The 21,940-nt window shown below is 42.7% G+C and overlaps 1 protein-coding gene across 1 annotated transcript; it reads right to left on the minus strand.

Moving 5' to 3' along the window:
* Positions 1–13,496: 13,496 nt before the first annotated feature.
* LOC123155459 (uncharacterized) lies at positions 13,497–18,749 on the minus strand. Its single transcript, XM_044573637.1, has 6 exons — positions 17,998–18,749; positions 17,809–17,885; positions 17,616–17,676; positions 17,293–17,518; positions 16,751–17,189; positions 13,497–16,629 (listed from the first exon to the last, which is right to left on the minus strand). The coding sequence occupies exons 1-6, from the start codon at positions 18,386–18,388 to the stop codon at positions 16,249–16,251; spliced, it is 1,575 nt and encodes a 524-aa protein (XP_044429572.1). The 5' UTR covers positions 18,389–18,749; the 3' UTR covers positions 13,497–16,248.
* Positions 18,750–21,940: the final 3,191 nt, after the last annotated feature.

The raw sequence follows: 21,940 nt of genomic DNA on the forward strand, positions 1-21,940 counted from the left end.
CAAATCAGATGCATAGGGTGTATCCTCCACCCTCGGAAGCCCTCCGTCGTAGTAAGACACCACATACTTCAGAAGAGCTCCGTCGTCATTCAGGATAGGTTTAACGTGCTCCATGGCCGTCGCCGGAGGGAGTGCAATCCTGTCGCCAGTGATCGGATTGAGCAGCGTCAGGTCGGACTTTTCATCCATGGTGGCTATCCATCCATGTGATGAGCCAATCCAGTTGTTGATGGGAGGTTCAGGCAGGGGCATGGTGTAGGCCTTCCGCTCCGAGAGACTGTACATGCCAACAGCCCTCCCGCCGGCGGCTTCGGTGCAATATAGTAAACAGGGGGTCTGGTGGCTGGGGCAAACACCGATACGCCGGAGCACAGACACTGCCCTGTGCCAGGCTGTGCAGACGGAGGCGGATCAGAGGAGGTCTGGGCACTCGAGCAACTGGAGGACGCTGGTTAATATATCCGCAGGTAGCCCGGACCAATCTGGGGCTGGAGCTTCCATCGCCAACCGAAGATGATGATGTTGCGGCGCCTAATCGCCCAATCGACGGCCAAGGTTCTGATTTCTACCGCCTAATCGACGCCGGATTCAGGAAGGTGGGGTGGACGTGGAACTGAGAAAACCGGGCCAAAGCGCGCGGCGGGGCGAACGGAGCCGTCGACGATGGGGCGGCGGCGCTGCAGAATGGGCCCACCCACGCCGGAGCGGGAGCTGGCCACTGCCAGGCAGCCGCACACCGCGGCGGCGGCACTGGTGGGCAAGACGGCAGCGCTGGCTCGGCCCGCGGCGACGGCGCTGCTGAGCGAAGGGAAGGAGAGCCGGAGAGACTTGGGAAGGACTGGGAGGTGGTCGCCGCCACCGTTGTTTCTCCGGTTGCAGCCGCCGTAAGGAAAGACCACGAGTGCGACTCGGTCGTGAAGTCTAGCTCGGCACGCCTTGGCCGTGCCTGGGCTGCGAGGGCGAACCCTTATTTGCCGGCTAGTTCGAGCGAGCAACCGAGAGAACTTCTCGTGAGGGTTTCTCGTACAGCTGTCGCCATCGCCATCTGAGAACATTTAGCCCCCTCGCCTCCAACTGTCTTTTTTTGGCGCTGAGAGGCGGGGACCTCGGATCTTTTAAGACTTTTTTTTGTCATCGTCCAGTGATCATAATAGTTTTATGAGAATAAATTTCCCTTAATTTTCTGACGGTGTCATGAGGTTACAGAGTTTTCTATCCTCGCAGATCGATTATTTGGATCTGATGAATTTATGTTGTTGCGTAAAGTTTTTTTTAGTTTGATTTTTTATGAAGCTGAAATTTTTCATCAACGGCATGATAAAGATATAGTGATTCAAAGGTAGGGTATCATCCCGGTCTATCCAAGTTTGGCATCTTTTTAGATGGGCGAGTCAAGGTACTTTCAAAAACCATATATCTCGATTGTAGCCAGATGAATCGTACACTCGCCTTAAGGGTTTTTCATCCCTTTGTAGCTGCGGGGCCAACCCATTGTAGTCTCTTTTTTTCGCTGTTTGATTGATCGGAATGCTCAACCGTGTTGGATCACTCGTTACTACTTCTGTGTTTTTTTCTTTCCTTTTCTTTTTCAATATATTTAATTTTTGATTTCTCTATTTGTTCACAGGTTATTCATTTTTTGTTTTTCTTTGTTTTCTCATCTTTTTTTTCATTTCTTTCATAGTTTTCACTAGTTTCTCTTTTCTTTCTGTTGTTTTGGTTTTCTTTATTTCATCTCAGTTTTCACTAGTTTTTTGCTATTCTTTTTTCTTTGTTAGATTTTCTTTGTTTCTTTCTAGGTTTTTGAGAGCGGCTAAATGGCTTCTGAGCTCATCCGCTCCTGCAAATGAATAGTAAAATAAAAAAAATACAATTTTCTTTCTGCATGGAAGATGTGTTAGTGCATGAGGTCCGTACAAATTTGTAGCGCATTTTGACATTTGAGCTGCTCTCAGTAAAAAAACAAAATTGGGGTATGTGAAAAAGTTTGCTATTCGTGCATTGTTTGGGACCAACTTTTTTTTTTCTGAGAGCTGCTCAGATATCCAAATGTGTTGAAGTCTGGAGCGGACCTCATGCACTATATCTTCCATACAAAAGAAATTCAGATTTTTAATTAATTAGTATTTATTTTGATTTTATTGTTCATTGAGATCAGATGAGCTCGGGAGCCGAAATGTATATTCAGTTTTTGCTATCCTTCTTTCTTTTCGGTTTTCACTGTTTTCGCAGTCTTTTGTACTGGTTTATTTGTTTATATTTTTAGTTTTCACTTTTCTTTCATTTCCTTCGTTTTTTTTTTGCTTTTTCTTTGTTTCTCTTTTTGGTTTTCATTGTTTTCTCATTTTCTCCTTTTGTATAGGGGCATTTGGTCTAGAATTCAAACGTTCAAGAAGGGTTACATTTGGAGAGTAGGCAACAGAGAAAAGATTAATATATGGGATGACTATTGGATCCCGAACCGTGCATCCAAAAAAGTTTTAACATTAAGGGGGAACCAAGTACTTACTAAAGTAAATGAGTTAATTGACCCAATCACGGGAAAATGGGATGAGATGTTAATTCGGGAGAATTTCGGGCACATTGATGCTGAACGCATACTACAAATTCCATTATTCCATGTGGAGACCGAGGACTATGTTGCATGGCATCTCACGAGGAGCGACGTTTTTTCAGTACATTCTTCCTATTATAAGAAATGGGAAGTGAATTATGATACAGATGACAACGGTCTGGCCCGCTTCTCCATGGCGTCCCATCCAGTTTGGAAGAAGTTGTGGAGTTTGAGAGTGCCAGCCAAAGTTAAAATTTATATCTGGAGATGCTTGCACAATACCATCCCATGCCAGAGTACTCTTATGCATCGCTATGTTGGAAACTTGTCCCAATGCCTATACTGAACAGATGGTGCGGAGGACTTAGCACATATGATGTTTAAGTGTGCAAGGGCGCAAGTAGTTTGGGAAGCTTTGGGAATTGCAACAGATATTAACTTTGATTCTTTGACTGATCGAGTAGGTTCAACAGTCTTGGAGTTCATTTTATGTGATGATTCTTATCGACAACAATATTCTGGATGGTCCAGCTACTAGAGCTCATATGGTTCTTATGGTGGCAAAGAAGACAGTTCGTGCGAGGGGAAGAAATATTGACTCCAGAACGAACATCGCCGGCGGTGGTTGCCCTAGCGATTAATTGTGTGCGCGGAGCACAAACTAAATCTACACCCCAAGATTAACAGGTGACCAACGTTCCTAGCAGGACAACTTGTCCTTAATGTCGATGCTTCATTCACAGAGGGTGATTATGCACGGTTTTGTGGTGCTGTCATCCGTGATCACTGGGGATCTTTCATGTCGGCGTCTACGGCAAGGTTAGAACATGTAACTGATGTGTTCACGGCAGCTCTGCTTGAAGGACTGAAGCTAGCAAGAGATACGGGATGTAATAACTTGGTGGTGAGATCGGATAATATCACGGTGGTGGATGCACTTAGAGTCAATGGAGGTTATTATATGGTGACAGCGCCGGTTCTTGATGAATATCGTAGTTATCTAGTAGATTTCGGGAGGTTTACTATTGAGCATTGTATTAGGGAGTCAAATTATGTAGCTCATGAGTTGGCTAGACGGGGACGTGCTAATATCCATCTCATTGGATTGATGCCCCGCCTGATTTCATTGTAAGTCTGCTGGCAGACGATATCTCTGTCCTTTGATTAATAAAGTAAGCTTTCCCATAAAAAAATAGAATAGGGGCATTTTTATGCATGTTTAATAGTTTACTCAAACACATGAAATGTTTTTCGTATACACATTGAATATTTGTTCAAATACATGGTTACATTTTTCAAACATCTATTTTATATCAACTTTTTTCATACACATTCTACATTTTTTGTATACACGTTGAATATTTGTTCAAATACATGATTACATTTTTTCAAACATGTATTTTTGATATCAACTTTTTATTCATACACATTCTACATTTTTTGTATGCATTAGGAACATTTTTATACATACATTTACTATTTTTTATTACATGATTAATGTTTTTTAGTACATACTTTGTGATGTCTACTTTTACGTACACATTTTACATTTTTATTCATCAAAAACATTTTACATGTGCATGTTTACCATTTTTCAATATAATTATTGACATTTTAATAGTTTTTTGATGTATTATTTCTGCACACATATTGTAAATTTTTTACATAGGAACATTTTATATATACATGTTGAACATTAAAAAATAGTAATTAAACATGTATTTATATATATAATTTTTTGTATAAATAATTGTACATTTTATGTATCATTATATTCAATCAAAATCAAAGGGCAAATTATCTTACCTATATAGATCCCCTACTACCCTCTTGGACTTTTAGAGGCGATATACCACCCAAAGAAAGGCGATCAGAATGGTGCCCAAATCCATTTACGATCCCGAGTATCCAGACACATCGCATTTCTGCTCGGGTCGAGGCTGCCACTCGGCCCTCAGACGGATCAAAGAAGAGTGGGGGACCTCTCACTGGTTCCTGGCACAGTACGAATAATGAATGGGTGCCTTTTCCGGAAAGAATGTTCTTGTGTTTCGTTGGTTTTTCCAATGTAATGAAGAATCATCAGGAACATTTTTCACATACATATTTAATAATTTTTTAAATGCATGAGTAACGTGTGTGTGTGCATGTGTGTGTGTGTTTTAATGTCTACTTTTCTTCCATACGCACTGTAAATCTTTTTTAAACACCAACAACATTATTTTATACACATTTATCATTTTTAAAATACATGATTATCATTTTTAATAATGTAAAATGATTTTTATAATAAATATATATATAATAATTTAAAATATTTTGAAATTTATGAAAAAGGTAAAATTAAAACAACAAGAAAAAGTAAAAGCGAAAATGCTAATAAACGGAAGAAGAAAAATAGCGCTAGAGGCCTGTGGCCTGCTGGGTCGGCCCATTCTGGGGCTTGTAGCGGGGGAACCCTGTATTTTGGTTTGTCCTCTTTCATCCGAAGTTGTCGCACATCGTCACCGGCGACCTTCCGGCCGTTTTCAACGTCGACGAGATCCAAATGGCATGCTAAAAAAAAGAATTTTTTTTGGCCATTTCGCTTCTGCAATGATGAATGGACACAAACGGCAGGCATCATGAATGGAAGCTGTGATATACTCCCTTCATCCGGAAATAGTTTTCATTGAAATAGATGTATCTAGATTTATTTTAGTTCTAAATACATCCATTTTCATCCATTTTAATGACAAGTAATTCCGAACGGAAGGAGTACTTTGCTTCTATCCAACACGTGTTTCCTGTTCTAAAAATTACTTGTAGTTTCCTTTACATACTCAGGGGCGGACCCAGACTGAAGATTACCCGGTGTCCACATAGAAGAACACATCAAAAAATCAATAACCTACACACTAAATCAATGGATTGTCTTAAGCAAGTGTAGATTGGACCCGGTGCCAGTGACACCGGGTAGCTGTACGTGGCTACGCCCCTGTACATACTTCCTCCGCCCTAAAATACTTGTCTTGTATCTAAGATTTTGGAACGGTGGTAATACTAGTAATTAGCTCATTACTTCATTAGGTCTTGGTCGGTCGGTGCCTGGCAGCTGACTGGAGTATGTCGATCATGAACGCATATTATTTACTGACGATGTGCATGTGTGATCACATAGCATCGATCGTATGATATGATCATTATTCAGTCTGGCCAGGCGGGAATGGATCGAATCAATTCCTATGGTCTGGTCTGTCTGGGTCAGGGAGCGGATGTTGCGGATTACGCGCAGTACTCCTCGCACGTGGCCCAGATGCATGTAGGCATGCAACTCCTTGACGCATGTCTCGCCCAGGACCATGACCTCGAAAACCTTGACACTCCGACCCACTGCCTTTGTTGCCGGAGTGTCGCCGCCCGGGAGCTGACAGTGTCAACAGCAGTTGGAGGTGAACAAAACCCTATCCCCTCCCGTGCCTTCCCTCCGAGAGGCGACGGCCATGGCTCCTTCGATCTCTGCCGCCTTCCCTACTCGTCCTCCCTCGTCGTCGCTGGAGGGCGCGGCCGGGTGACCAGCGGAGGCGGGAGCAAGGATCTACCCTCCTCTCGCGCGATAGGGCGGTGTAGGCCGGCCTGTCCGACTGCTCTTGCTTAAATCATTACTCTTCATTCTCTCGTGTTCCAACAATTGCATTTCTTAGACAACTACTCCCTCCGTCTTAAAATAAGTATCTTAACTTTGTATTAACTTTAATATAAAATTGTACTAAAGTTAAGGCACTTACTTTAGGATGGAGAGAATACCATTTAGTCGCTCTACCCAACTATCTATAATGGGTCAGTGAAGGATAAGAAAATTAAGCCGGCGAAGTGGACATTCCCCTTCTTCTGGATCCAGCTGACGGTGCGCGAGGCTGGGCGGGTGCCGTTGGTATCGACCAAACACATGGCGATGGAGGCGAGGATCTAGGGTCCGTTCTCGGGCGGACCATATCTAGGCCCAAGGCGGATCGGGGCTAGTGCTCTGACTAGGAGAGGCGGGGCGTGGCCCAGGATGTGCCTGCGAGCTGAGAGATTATTTTTTCGCGAGCATGGTAAATGATGGTGATGGTCGTGACGCCGCTACGTCGTTGGTTGGATCAACGCCGGTGGCCTCAGACTTGGTGTCTTGCGAACTCGCCTGGGTCAAGCCATGGGCTTTGGTCGGGGCTTGCTTGGTGGGGCCATCGGTAGTCTTAGGGTAGTCCCCCCCCCCCCCCCCCCCCCCGCGGATCCACTAGGACTAGTTGGGGATGCAGGTGTTGATGTGTCCAACCGTGGAGGCTTTGACCCGGACCCGACAGCTGATGTCGGGCGAGTACTGGAAGGAGATGCCTGCTAATCTTCATGTTGAAGTGTTGAGATGTGGATTGTTGGCGCAGTCTCGAGATTTGGATGCTGGGGCAGCGTCCCCGCATGGTGGTCCCCATGTTTGGCTCTTCGACGGTTAGCATGGTGGCGGTGGTGACTATGCCTCTTGGTCGTGGGGCGACGAGGGGTGTAGTGCCGGTGGCTAGGGACATTCTTTGTCGCTAGCGGCGACGGCACCCAGACCCAGATATGGAGGTTTGAGCTCGTTGCGGTTGTTCGAGGGGCCTCTATTGAGCTGTCGGGCGAAAGGCCCGCGCTTCGGCGCCGACGCCCGCAGGCTTCGTTCTCCTTTGTAGGCCATTGTTGGGTTCACCTCTCTCTGTGCCAGGGTTTCATGTGAAGTCCGTTATCTATTATGGACTAGGAAATGTCGACACTTTGCACCGTTCTCCCTCCCGAGGGCGTTCTCTGGAGCTTAGGCATTCTATGGCGTGGTGTGGCATCAGTCATTCTTGTATTATCTTTTCGGCAACACACTCACGCGCGTGTGTGTTGTCCGGTTATCTTGGGATCTACTTTGTAAGAGGGCTGCCTCACTACCTTGCATCATTCATCGTGTACTTTGATATGTGTTTTATCTGTAAAGCATGCGAGAGCTTTTTTCGTGTGCAACATGGGCACCCGCCAAGGTCTGAACACTACATCTACATGTATGATTATGTAGTGCCACTACTCGTTAATTGCCGAGTGTCAAGTTGTTCGCCGAGTGGTTCTTGTCGGGCACTCGGGACTAGGCAAAGTCCCTCCTAACCCTAGTGCGGTCGAAAAGCAACTGGCACACAACCGCAGCTCGGCAATAGTAGCAGAGCTAGACAAGGACGAAGGGTGAAGCAACAAAGGGCAAATATAGCAATACCTGAGGGGCCCAAAGAATATAATTTTTGTAATTAAGCACCTTCATCTTCACTCATTTTGTCAAGGTTGAGGGTGCTTTCGTCAAAGTGTTTCTCCCCGTAGCAAGTAGTGTGTCATAATCATAGTAGGACGGATCATCCCACATCTTGTGGATGGGGGAAGGGGGAGGGTTCTCCATATTACAATATGCTGATGATAGAGTTATTTTCATGGAGCGTGATATGACAAAAGCTAGAAATATGAAGCTGGTTTTACGCCTCTTCAAACAATTGTCCGGTTTGAAAATAAATTTTCATAAAAGTGAGCTGTTCTACTTTGGGCGTACCAAGAAGGAACAGGAAAACTATAGACATTTGTTCCGTTGTGAACTTGGATCTTTACCCTTTTTTTGCGGGATAATTTTTAATCTATTCATCTTCAATCATGGCAGTATAACAAAACCATAAATAATTAAAATTACATCAAGATCCATAGTCCACCTAGCTACGACTACAAGCAATGAAGCAAGCCGAAGGCACGCTGCCGTCATCGCGCCTCCCTCGCTGGAGCCGGCAAAACTTGTTGTACTAGACAGTCGGGAAGTCATTGTGCTAAGGCCCCATAGGACCAGCGCACCCGAATAGCAACCGCCGCCGATGAAGAGTAACGTAGATCAGAAAGATCCAACCTGAAGACATACGAACGTAGACAAATGACAACCAGATCCAAGTAGATCCACGAAAGACAGATCCACCGAAGACACACCTCCACACGCCCATCGATAATGCTAGACGCACCACCAAGACGAGTGTTAGGCGGGGAGAACCTTATTCCATCTTCAGGAAGCCACCGCCATCTTGTCTTCCTGAGTAGGACACAAACCCTAACCAAACTCAAAGAAATATCTAAAAAAGGAGCCCTCCCTCCTGCAAGGGTCGGGATCCATCGCGCCTCCATGGCCCTAAGGCCACCGAAGACGAGGCGAACCGACGGCGGCATGGACGGAAGGCAGAGGAACCCTAGCCTTTCTTGGAGATGAGGCATGAAGATGCGTCTGTTGGAAGCGATGGATTCTTACCTTTTAGTTACCTAGGGATCCCAGTCAATCACCGAAATTGACCAACGAAGAATGGAAGTGCACTGAAGATCGATTTGAGAAAAAGCTAAGCTGTTGAAAGGCCAAGGTTATGTATTATGGGGGGTCGGTTATTTCTTACTAACTCCATGCTTACAAGCATGCCGATGTTCATGTTATCCTTCTTTAAGATACCCGTAGTGGTATGAAAAATGTTGGACTTTTATCGATCAAGATTTTTTTTTGGCGAATTGATGAGAATAAATCTAAGTACAGACTGGCTAAGTGGGACATACTTTGTAGACTGGAAAAAGCGGGTTTAGGTATTGAGAACCTCAAAGTAAAGAACAAGTGCCTACTTAGCAAATGGTTATATCGGCTATATGTAGAGAAGGATGGGTGTGGATACAGCCATTGTGTAACAAGTATCTGCATTCTAAAACTCTGGCACAAGTTACGGCGCAACCGAATGACTCGCCTTTTTGAAAGGGATCGATGAGGACAAATGTTGTTTCCTTTAATAGAAGTAAATTCATAGTCGAGAATGGTCACACTACTAGATTTCGAAAAGATACTTTGCTAGGGGAGATGCCTATACCCTTGCAGTATACAACACTATAATATTATACATCATAAAGACGCCATCATAAGTACAAAACTAGGTTCCATTCCCTTAACCATACAGTCCAGACGGCTACTAGCGGGGGAACATTGGGATAGATGGTTACATATATTTAATGCGTAGATTGATGGAGATCAACCTGTCTAATGTGCCAAGTACACTCCATTGGAAACTTTCGGTTTCAAGCGTGTACTCAGTCAAATCTATGTATATCGAATTGATTAATATTGGACCAATCTCAAACTCGCTTCATATTTAGAAAATTAAGGTGTCATTGAAAATAAAGGTCTTTATGTGATTTGTGCACAAGGGAGTGAGTTTGACTAAGGATAACTTGGCGAAACGTAGATGTGAAGATAGTAAATGATGTTTTTGTGATCAAGAGAAAACAACCCAACATCTTTTTCCTCAAATGCATGCTAGCCAGGTTATTATGGCGTACGTTACATGCTTCCTTTAATATTTATCCACCCAATAGCATCTCCGATTTGTTCAGTAGCTGGTTAAATGGGGTGGAGCCTAGTGCAACATCACGAATTCGAGTGGAAGTTTGTACATTAATTTAGGTTATTTAGAATTGTCGAAATGACGTTATTTTTAATCAAATCAATATCACAAACTTTTTGCAGGTTATCTTTTGGACGTCTGGATGGATCCATACATGATCATTACTTAGCCGTGTGGAAGTTCAGAGTGCATATAACTTTTGAGTGCATCCGCTGGGAGACGATAGTACGTGCTACGTATAATCGGTTTGGATGACGATTAAATAATATGATAAGTGCTTAGGCATCGTGTTCTATTTTTGTCGGTTGTGGCATTTTATTCTTTTGTATTGCTTTTGTTTGCGTATCTGAGATGGATTTTGTACTTTGCAGCTACTCCCTCCATTTTTGTATACAAGGCCACTATCAAAACTACAATTTGTAGCTATACAAGGTCACTAACACAAATTGATGTAAAATTGATGAGGTTTGCCTCGTACTAGCAACCGAAGACATTAATACCTCATGCATGCATGCAGGAGTGAGAAGATTGATTTGCATGCACCGTATTAATCAACCAACGAGGTGTGAGAGAGTTGTCGTGTTGTGCGTTGGAGAAAAAAGTACACATTAATTAACACGTCAAGCAAGGAGAAAAGACTAGTTTGCAACATTGGTTTAAGTAGTCATTAATTTTACCTTGGTACCTGTAATATGGGTTTGTGGCCTTGTATACAAAAATGGAGGGAGTACCTTATTTGATAAAATGGCTATGTGTATCATTTGATGTAGAGGCGGGAGGTATCCTCCTTTAATATTTTTATAGCTACACCAAATGGCTGCAAATTATACTCCCTCCGTTTTTAAATATAAGTTTTCTTTAGGCATTTCTAATATGAACTACATACGGATGTATATAGACATATTTTAAAGTGTACATTCACTCATTTTACTCCGTACATAGTCCATAGTGGAATCTCTTAAAAGACTTATATTTAAGAACGAAGGGAGTATGTCACATGCATGATGCGCTGAAATATGGATAACTCTCGTCGATCGGTAGGAGCCGAGCTATGGCTGTCCCGTCGACGTTGGAATTTCTTGGCAAGGTTTGGGGACGATCCCGTCGATGCCCTAGCCAGCTAGCTAGGCCGGTGGCGCGCGCCATGCATGCACACAGTACACAACCTGAAACCGGTCAATCGAGCTACACATAGCCATATAGCACCGCGCTGCGACTGCAGCGGCGGCATGCATGCATGATAGGTCGACCGCAACATTCTGTTGCGCACTGCCGCGGCTGTGCGTTGGTCAGAGGGCTGTCATCTCGCTGTCCCTTCGGTGGTTAACGCTTTCTTGTTCTTGTCCATCTCTCCTCTCTGGGCATGCAAATTTGACAAATTTAACCCATGGACGAAATCAAATCATAGAATAAACTGCCGTGAAACTATTTCACGCGGCTGATTTTTTGTGTGACGCCCGACACGAAGGTGCCATACTACATTGTGCAATGCCTCACAGATAGGCGCTACACGCCTGGCCAGCGTTGCATCCCAGACTGTCTAAAAATTACTAAGTCAATTTGCAGAGCCTAAGAGCTAGGCGCTGCACCGTATAGTGTGGCGCCTAGCTCTCAGACGCTGCACTAGTGGTTGCACTATAAAATGAAGCAACCGCTAGTGCAACGCACACTGACTTGGTAATTTTCGGATCACATGGGTGCGACGCTGGCCAGTCATGTAGCGGCTATCTATGAGGCGTTGCACGGTGTAGTGTAACGTCTACGTGTCGGACGTCACACAAAAAGTCAGCCACGTGAAATAGTTTCATGGGCAGTTCATTCTGTGATTTGATTTCATTCATAGATTAAATTTGTCAATTTTGCCCTCTGGGCATCAGTTCTCAGAGCTAGCTAGTCTACGCAAATGGCTAAGAAGTCCCATATGGCTAACAGTCACCTTTGCTACTTTGGTGTTCTTCCGAAGCTCTCATAGTCATAGGTGACTGGCCTGTACACCGGCCGCTGGGCCTCGATCGAGCACTGCTGCAAATGCAGAAATCAAGGGAATAGAGTAGGCACACATACGTACTGTCAAACAAAATGTCGACTGTTAAGGTAGTCTGTACGCTGTGCATTCAGTTTTACGTATCCACTTCATCAAAGCTTAGCCGAGGATTATCCACCGCACCGAAGGTTCTGCCATGTATACAATATAAGACTTGGTGTTTTGCTGCCAGCTGAACACAAGCTAGGCATTTTTTGTCAAAGAAGTGTTACTATGATCCTTCAGTTATCATGTAGACTAAAGTAACAAGAACATATAGGACGAGATCAATCACTTGCGACGCATTGTAAATCACATGCATGCAAAATCTCCTCCTATGGTGAAGATCAAAGTCATGAGCCCATTATGTCCTTTATCGTAAAATATGAGCACATTGATTTTTCTTGGCAAGTGTTTTCCGCATAAAAAACAGTGTATTTGTTTACTTATCCCGTTTGTTGATTTTTAACATGTCCGCTTAATACTTCCTCCATTTTTATATACAAGGCCACAAACCCATATTACAGGTACTAAGATAAAATTAATGACTACTTAAACCAATGTTGCAAACTAGTCTTTTCTTCTTGCTTGACGTGTTAATTAATATGTATTTTTTTCTCCAACGCACAACACGACAACTCTCTCACACCTCGTTGGTTGATTAATACGGTGCATGCAAATCAATCTTCTCACTCCTGCATGCATGCATGAGGTATTAATGTCTTCGGTTGCTAGTACGAGGCAAACCTCATCAATTTTACATCGGTTTGTGTTAGTGACCTTGTATAGCTGCAAATTGTAGTTTTGATAGTGACCTTGTATATAAAAATGGAGGGAGTAAAAATGATAGACTATTCATATCAACAAGGCTTTTCTTCTTTTCCGGGAGCCCGTTCACAAGGCGCCTGAAAGTAAAACGTGTTTGGCTGAAGCGATTTGAGGATGGGTGACCGACTCGGAAATTGATCCCGGGTGCTCACGCCTCACGCGTATCATAAAGTGCGCAGGAAAGACTAGTGTTGATCTATACAAAACCAGTCTAGAACCCGTGAGGCATAACGACCGGGAGCCGATGGTTTTGAATAGGGAGTTACATAACAATATTTGATTCATATGCTTATCTAATAGTTATTGTTATTGACTTACCGCACTTGTCAATTATAGTGAACTCAATTAGTTAGTTAGCCTTTATTTTTAAAATACAGATTTGTGTATTCTTTGACGTTTACATTCGACTGCTTTAGTAAATTCTGAAATGGAAAGTACTCGTTCAATTACAAAAATAGAAGGAAAAGGTAACTATATTTCTGATCAAAGTTTAAAACCTTGACTATCAATGTATGTGGAAGGACATGGATTATATGCATGTAACAACAATACATTGTATTTGTTTGAAAATGGTTTGCATCTCATGTTCTTTATAGGTATATATATAAGTGAAAACTATAGTCGAAATAATGCATTAGGGACTCTAAAAAGTCAAGTGTGCCTAATATATATTTTGGACATATGGAGTATAGCGGTATGAGTAAAACATGACCAATTTAACATGTTCTAATATATGAGTAACAAGAGTTTATATGAGTTGCACACATACATTAAAAAAATATTGTTTGTAAGGAACGCATCCCAGTTGCTCCCCAAAAGTGAAGTGAGCTGGTTAGAGAAAGAATATCCTCCCGAGATATGAAAGATAATATTGCGACATTTCCTTGTTTTCCATTAAATCATCTGTATAATGTATGAACTTAATTGAGGGGCATGAAGAAAAAAACAAATAAGTTTGAACTTTGCAGTTAAACCTACAAATGAAATTTTTTCACGAGAAGCGAAAACTTGCATATTTGCTATCAATGCATATGATATATGGGCGAATGTATGTACTCCCTCTGTCCCAAATTAGTTGTCTTGAATTTGTCTAGATATGGATGTTTCAAATCTAAGACAATTAGTTGTCTTAGATTTGTCTAGATACGAATGTATCAAATTGAAGATAACTAATTCAGGACCGAGGTAATATCATACACTCCCTCCGATCCATAATAAGTGTCACAACTTTGAACTAAGGTTGAACTAACTTTAGTTCAAAACCGCGACACTTATTTTGGATAGGAGGGAGATGGTACAATTAAATATGCGATAGTATGATATGCTTTTTTTACAGTACTTAATATCATGTTAATGGAACATGCATGTTGCAGTTGATCATTTGAACTCATGTAGAACGAAAAAGCTCTCTGTAACTTTCATCTAGAAGAGTTATAAGTATACAGGCACATAATATGATAAAGATATGCCATGCCATTATACATGCTGGACTATAACGCCATGTTACCCACTATATATCATCAATTAAGTGCAAACAACAAAATTGTTATTTCCGCGTTTACCTCATATTGTATATATATATGGGCATTAAATTCTAGATCAAAACTAAATGACATCTTATTGCTATTAAATATTCCATCCAAAATTTTGCTATATATTCTTGCAAAATGAATTTTATTATGAAAACTAGTTAAGTACACTTTGCTGGTGTTACAACACTACTACATAAAGATTAAGCATCACAGTCATTTTTAGTTAGGAGATTGTTGGACAGCCAATGTTTCCAATTTTAGAACAAGTACTTGACTGGATCTGGTGGATAAATCTAGGCAAGATTATACTTCAGAAATTTATATCGAACTAAAATAAAAAAATATACACTGTCTTGAATACTGGCTAGTACATGGACATACCCACAATGCCTCCACCCTAAATATGTTTTTGTATAAGATAGATGTAAACATATTTTAAGGGTGCGATTGACAAGAGCCGGACTCAAAATGCTCAATTGGGCGTGAAGGGCTAACATTATCAATCTTGTCTAAAAGCATAATATTATCAATCTCGTCTGAAACTAATATGATATATGTCACTGTGGAACTTACAAGTCTTATTTTTCATCAACAAATGCTTAAACATGCATAATACTATTATGTTGTTAGTCTCAGTCATTTTATGCAGTTTCTAGGTGAAATAAATAGATATGTATGTATGATTTCACGTTTCTCATGAAATCAAAATGGCAACCATGAAACATAGCATATATAACTTAGTGGGTTACCTATAATTTCTAATACTCTACGATGAGTCGATGATATAACTAATTTTAATTTAATTGAGCTGAGTTGTATACATAATCATAAAAAGTATGGAAGGTGAAGCTACTTTCTAGAACATTCCAGACTAACCGTGATGCGCTTAAATTACACTGGGTAACACGTACCTTTTTTGAGCGGGGCCGTGTAACAAGTACTGCACATCCTAATCTAGTATAGAAAATTTAAGTATTTGAGCATGCGCACCAGAACAAATTAAACCAGTTTATTTATGACCAAAAAAACGAGTTTATGGATATGTATGCTTGTATCTTAGCATAGGTTCATAACTAAAAATATGATGTGGCACCCAATTTCATGAGGAAAGAGAAAGCAAACCATATCTTAATCCCGAATTCCAGATGTAGATCTTAGCACCAAATTCAAAATATCTCATAAATTTTCTCTCACAAAAGACACTAGATAAGGGTGTTGTTTTAGATATGTATAACACTAAAACGATATAGTGCACTAGGAGAGCTTAATGTCATTATATATGGTGCACTATATATCTCATTAAACATCTACTTCCTCCGTTCACAAATATAAGATGTTCTAACTTTTTCTGAATCAGGTGTATATATAGACACGTTTTAGTGCGTTTGTTCACTCATTTTAGTCTGTATGTACTCCATATGAAAATATCCAAAACATATTATATTTGTGAACGGAGGGAATGTTTATGAATGCCAGTAATTAGATATAGTGCATCTTATGATTAACGGTTTGATCGATAAGTGTGTATTTGGTATAAGACTGCCCTAATGTACCCAAAAAACTCTTATGGCAACAAAAATTGTAATTATGATTAAGCGTTTGACTAATAAGTGTGCATTTTGTTTCATTTTTTACAGATATATATGATTTAGAAGCCCAATGATACCATGCCTGACAAAATTTTGTTTTGATCATGCATGTGACCATATAATGTGGCAGAACAGTCATCCTAGCTACTACATGTCACTCAAGATAAGAAATATATATTTATATATTTGTCCGGAAGCATGCATGGTTAAATTAGATCAACAATCTTATTAATTAATCGCATGGTGCAGTGTGCAAGTTTTGGAAGGCCTTGGGACAAGTACTTGAAAGATCTCACTCCAATGTCTTGATCGACATGGTCAGATCCAAAGTACTCAGCCCCAGAGCGGCCTTCTTGCTGCTGCTACCTGTCGCTACCTCTAACCTCCTGCCATCCCGGCCACCACCGTCGTCGTCGTCGACGACGCCACCATGTAATGACAGCGAGAGAGAGAGTGGCACCTTGTCGCTGCTCACCTCCTGCCCAGCGCTGTTCCTCTTCTTGCCCCTTCCTGCAGTGTCTGCCGCCGCGTTGGGGCTCAGGCTTAGCTGCAACTCCGGCGCCCACCCGTTCTCCTCCGCCGCAGCCGATGCCTTCGTTTTCCTCGCGTCTGCTCCGATGCTCGTCTCCTCAGTAGCTTTGGCTGGAGTCCTCGGCACTCCCTGCTTCGGCAGCTGCATATGCACAGAGGCAACCATTATATTAGTTGTTAATATTTTGAGACATATTAAGCTGCGACTTATTTACAAGTGAATGTATCAATTCGAAGCAAAATGTGTAAACAATGATGCGTACCAAGAGCGGGGAACCTGCTTCACATGTCACCACGGGATCTGAAGATGACGTTGTTCTGCCAGTGTTGCCGTTGGGGTGGCAGCCATTGCTGCCGGCGGCACCTCGCCACCTAAATGGGAGCTGAGCGTGGCCGCCCTGCTCCAAACCAGTAGCCGACATTGTCTTCGAGAGCGGCCGAGAGCTGCTGCCGATCCAATTCATGCTTCCCATCTTTGCGCCATCTGGCCTACGGTCGGCTTGGCTCGTGGTTGTTGTTGTTGTTGACGGCGACGTCGTCCCGCTGGAGGCGGCGGCGTCCCTCACGTCGAACAAATGCGACGTCGGCTTGCCGTCCTTCCTGAAGATCATCTCGTGGATTAGCCCTTTCCCCGGACCATTGTCATTAACCGCGCGTGCCCTCGCCGCCGCCGCGTGCTGGGTGAACGCCCATTCTTGATTCCTAGACGCAAGCATGTATCGATTAGGGTTTCGGCATGATCATCCCCAGCAGGACCGTTTATCAGTACACATGCATGTAGGATGCTGTGGCCTGCTTTTAGTACCTAAGGCTCGTGCTGTTCTTGAAGTCGAAGGTTTGTAATGGAGGCTGCCGGCATTGGAGGAGCCCGTAAATCCGGCTAGCATCCGGGAAGCCGGCATTCCTCGGCGTGAAGACCCCACCGTCGTTGAACCTGGAGGTGAGCGTCGAGCCGGCAGCTCGCTGCTGGAAGAACATGTCGTGGAACGGATGGTCCCCTCTCCTCATGTGGAAATTCATGGGCGAAAAGACTGTCCAAATTAATAGGAAAAAAGGTCATGAAAATGAATTCCTAGTGCAAAAATAGTGAGAAATCCAGCATCCAGCGTGATTGTATAGATCAATAACCTGAGGACATGGCCGCCCTCTCGTGGCTGGACTCGTGCTCTATCTTTTTGCTTCTGTACATCTGAAAAGTCGATGGGATGAACAAGAAAAGGGTTAGGTCCAACGCTTGCCGTGTGAAGGAAAGAAGCAAGTAGCTAGAAGAACAGCTACCGAGCAGTCATGAGAAGTAGGCTGTTCCTTTTTCTGCCTTTACCTGCAAGTGACTTTTCACATGAGCAATGTTGAGCCCCCTCACATTCATCATCTGAAGCACCAGCTTTGGCGTTGCTCCTGTCCAAAAATTAGCACAAATAAAAGTTTAGATCACGAATCAAGGGCGGGGGAATTAATTACGACGAAAAAAAAATGCACAGCAAAAGAAATATTGGGGTGGGTTACTTACTCTCTTGGCCGCCCAGCCGCTCGACGGCATGGAGGAACGCCATGTGGAGGTCCGGCGTCCAGCGGAGCCGGGGGTGCTTCGACCGGTTGTACTGCCGCACCGTGGGCACCCTCTCGCCGCTGCCCTCGGCCTTGTCATGACGACCCCTGCTGCTTTCTGATTCATGGTTGGTGCTGTTGTTGTTGCTTGAGCTCCTGCCTCCTCCAGCAACCTCGCTTGTGCTACCGCCATCGTCGTCGTAGTTCTCGTCGCCGTCTCTCCCGTCGTCGCTTGCCTCGCTGAAGCCTTCGTTGAGGTCCAGCCCCGCGGGTGGTAGGGTGTCATCGGAAGATCCCTTCCGATGGTCCTCAAGGATCTCCGCCAGCGCCTCCTTCTCCTTCACCTCCCCCATGCCCGGGCCTCCTGGCCTCCACCGCTTGTCCTTGACCTCGTCTGCCTCTCTACATGCAGTCTATGTGACGCACCATGTTAGGATTGGAATGATATGGGGGCAGGAAGAAGAGAGGACTGTGATGGGAATAATTAGTAGGGGAGATGGGAGGAAGCAGCTAGCATAAGCAAGCCAGTGATGTAGTAGCTAGGAATTAAAATAGGGGAGGGAATGGACAAGTAGTAATTCCACCACATTGACTAGTTTTCAAGACTGGTATTCCGTCCCATCCCTTTTTCTATAGTCTCATGGAATTGGGGAGTATACTACACTCTTGTTATTTTGTGATGGCCGTTGGGGGTTATATAATTGGAGTGGGGAGGGGGACTGATGATTATCAATCCATTGGCTCATGACTGGGTTGTGTGGGAAATGAAGCAAAAGGGGAACGTTGACACTTGCCACTAGGCTCTTGTAGGGACAACAACTGCTGCTCCCCATTTTTTGTTTGTCACATTCTTAGTTGTGTGCCTAGTACATCGTATAAGCGTGACAATTCTTTCCATGTACATATACTTGAGTTTTTTTAATACAGTACAAACACAGGCGCTCAAAATATACACGCATACACTCATTCTTATGAACACACATACGCACACCCTACACTTATGAGCACATCCAAGAGACTGGACCGGCATATCATCTTGAGATTGACGAACTCACCAAAGGCGCCTCGTAGTCGATGGAAACGTCTCCTCCCATTGAACGCGCATAGCCGAAAATTTTAAAATAAATTCAGGAATAGATGCGACCACGAAGACTTGAACCCTGGTGGGCTGGGAATACCATTGTCCACCTAACAATCCAATCACAGGTTGGTCCACAATACATATACTCGTTGAGGACGATAATGAGTTATTTTGAAGAGTACAAACTTCACAGGACATTACCTGTCCTCCCGCCATTTGTAGTTGTGACACCCCCTCCCCCCACACCCACCAGCCGGTGATTGTTCAAGCAAGTTTTAAAAATAAAAGAGAGACCTTCCAATGAACGGAGAAATAACTATACCTAATTTTACGTAGCCAAGGTTTCCTTCTTTTCGAAAATGTAAAAAAAAAAAACAGTTCTCATGATATCCCGTGCATGCCCCATCCGTCCATTTGGTTGCAGATTCCCACGCATGTATGCATGTTTTTTGTGGGAGAACTGCATGCTCCACCCACCCCATCTCCCATACTTTTCATTTCATCATTAAGTTCGAATTTATTATATATGTTGAAAAGAAAGTATAAATTAAGCTTCGTTTGCATATTTGTGTTCGTTGCGACGCGAACTTTCGAACAAGGCCACCCTTGAATACATCTTGGCAACTTCCAAAACTTTAGTAAGTTTCAAATATTTAAATTTGGTAGTTATAATATTATTTTTTTACCAAGTTTCATTAGTTTTTATTAGGGTTTAGCGGTTAGGTCTTAGGGATTAGGGTTTTAAGTTTTAGTATTAAAAACTTGGTGATTTTATCCTTCATCATATCATGTGTCAATAGATGAAACTTGGTGAAGTTTTTAAATCTTACCAAAGTATATTCAAGAGTGATCTTGTTTGTAAGCCCTCACCTAAAGGAACACAAATATGGAAACGAAACATAAATTGGACTTTTGGTTCAATAGGTACAACAATTTTAAATTTGAAAGCTAAAAATAAAAACCATGGGTGATTGGATGGTTTGGAGCATGCGGTTTGTGCCAAAAGTTGCATGTACGGCCCCACCCAAAGTAATCAAAGGGCGAATCCATGCACGAGACCTCCTGTGCACACTACAAAATCAATTCTCTAAAGTGTGGCACAATATTACACTTGTTGTGTTTCCCTTGTGTTGTGAAGGCACATTACATATTGTAACTCAGATTTGGAGTGAAATACATTGGTATGCAAAACATACACCATTATTGAAAGGCTTATACGTTCAACACGAGTTATCTTAGATGGTTCATCAAATCAGTCTTTAGTAAGATAGAAAGCCGTATGTGTGCACCTATTTATCACACATTTCTCTCCAAGGGAATCATATCAGTATTTCTTCTTTGGAGCCGATGGCTTTTACAAAGCAACTAACTTTTATCAAGGTGTACCTTTTGTGAATGCGAACGATCTTTTTTCTTTGGCTCAACCTAGATCCACTAGAACCCTACAACTTCTGAGGATTGAAAACTGACCTCACTTCTCTTTCCTCCTTCCCCTTCTCTCCTCTACCCTACCCCCCTCTAACCCAATGATGTCAACCCAATGGTGTCCCATACTCCTCACTGGCTTTGTCTCGACACCCTGTGCAAGGGGATAAAAGGACTCAACTACCACAAACCGCATCACAAAAGGAGATAGAAGGTTGACATCACCATGTTAGGGGATGGCCAGTGCGCAACCACCTCAACAGTCACTATGAGTAGGAGAAAACCACTGGTGCCACCTCTATAGGAAAGGGTGTCAATGGTGTCGTTTTTTTCACCTATGGAGAGGAGTTGGACTCCACCACCTTTGCTATGGTCACCTCGAGGATGATAGACTCCATCATATTATTCAATCACATGAAGGTAGGAAAATCCCGTCGTTGCCCGCTCTGCCACCACCGCCCAAGGGAGGATATTGTTGCTAATGTTCGGTCGAGGAGGAAGAGAAGGACGCCACCACCTACTACTCCAAATGTTTCTATACGCCCGGTCTCTACCATCATATCAATGAAAAGAACTCCCATCTTCTTGCACAAGCGTGCTGAGAAAAAAACTATTCAGAAGGGTTGGTGGAACCAAATAATCAAGCATGTTTTGATTCTTGACTCTATAACTTATTAGCTTGCTGACTTGGACGTACTAGGGGCATAAAATCAAACCAAGCTAAGTAATGAAGAAACAGACATCCTATCATATATACCTAAGAGATGATCGCCCCTAGTTCTATTTATGTCAACATGAAACTATGCCACCTCAACTTGCAACCATGCACGAGAAAAGGGCCACCTCAACATGCTATAATGCACGGGACGAGATCCACAACATGCAACCATGGATGTGAAAACTATTACAATACTTATATTCCCTAAACATTTTACATAATACAACAATCAAATATTCATGTTTCAACTTCATCGAAATATAGAGCAACGAATTCCCGCAACAATTTGTGGGTATCATCTAGTTTACTTTAGGGTATGAGCTCAACTGCATTTTCCCATCCCTTCAGTTCAAATAATCAACATTCGTATATGTATTCCCCGTGATAGTCATATCTTTGCCACACTCTTTGGCCATTTTCTTTTACTTATGGCCCATAGAGTATTTTGTATGTTACTAATTGTACTAATTTTCTACATAGCATAAGATGGCAAGAGAAATATTTCCATTTTATATATTTTTATATAGGGTTTGAATCGTGTATTTTTCCATTGCATTAGACTAACATTAGTGTATGGAGTGTGGACTAACATGTTTATATCTTGAGTAACCTGTTTAAAACCATCATATGTGAAATTTGTGTAAGCGCAACTACAATGATCTATTGGTAAGTTTGTAGAAA

This window comes from Triticum aestivum, chromosome 7B, assembly GCF_018294505.1.
Source record: "Triticum aestivum cultivar Chinese Spring chromosome 7B, IWGSC CS RefSeq v2.1, whole genome shotgun sequence".
NCBI lineage: Eukaryota > Viridiplantae > Streptophyta > Magnoliopsida > Poales > Poaceae > Triticum > Triticum aestivum.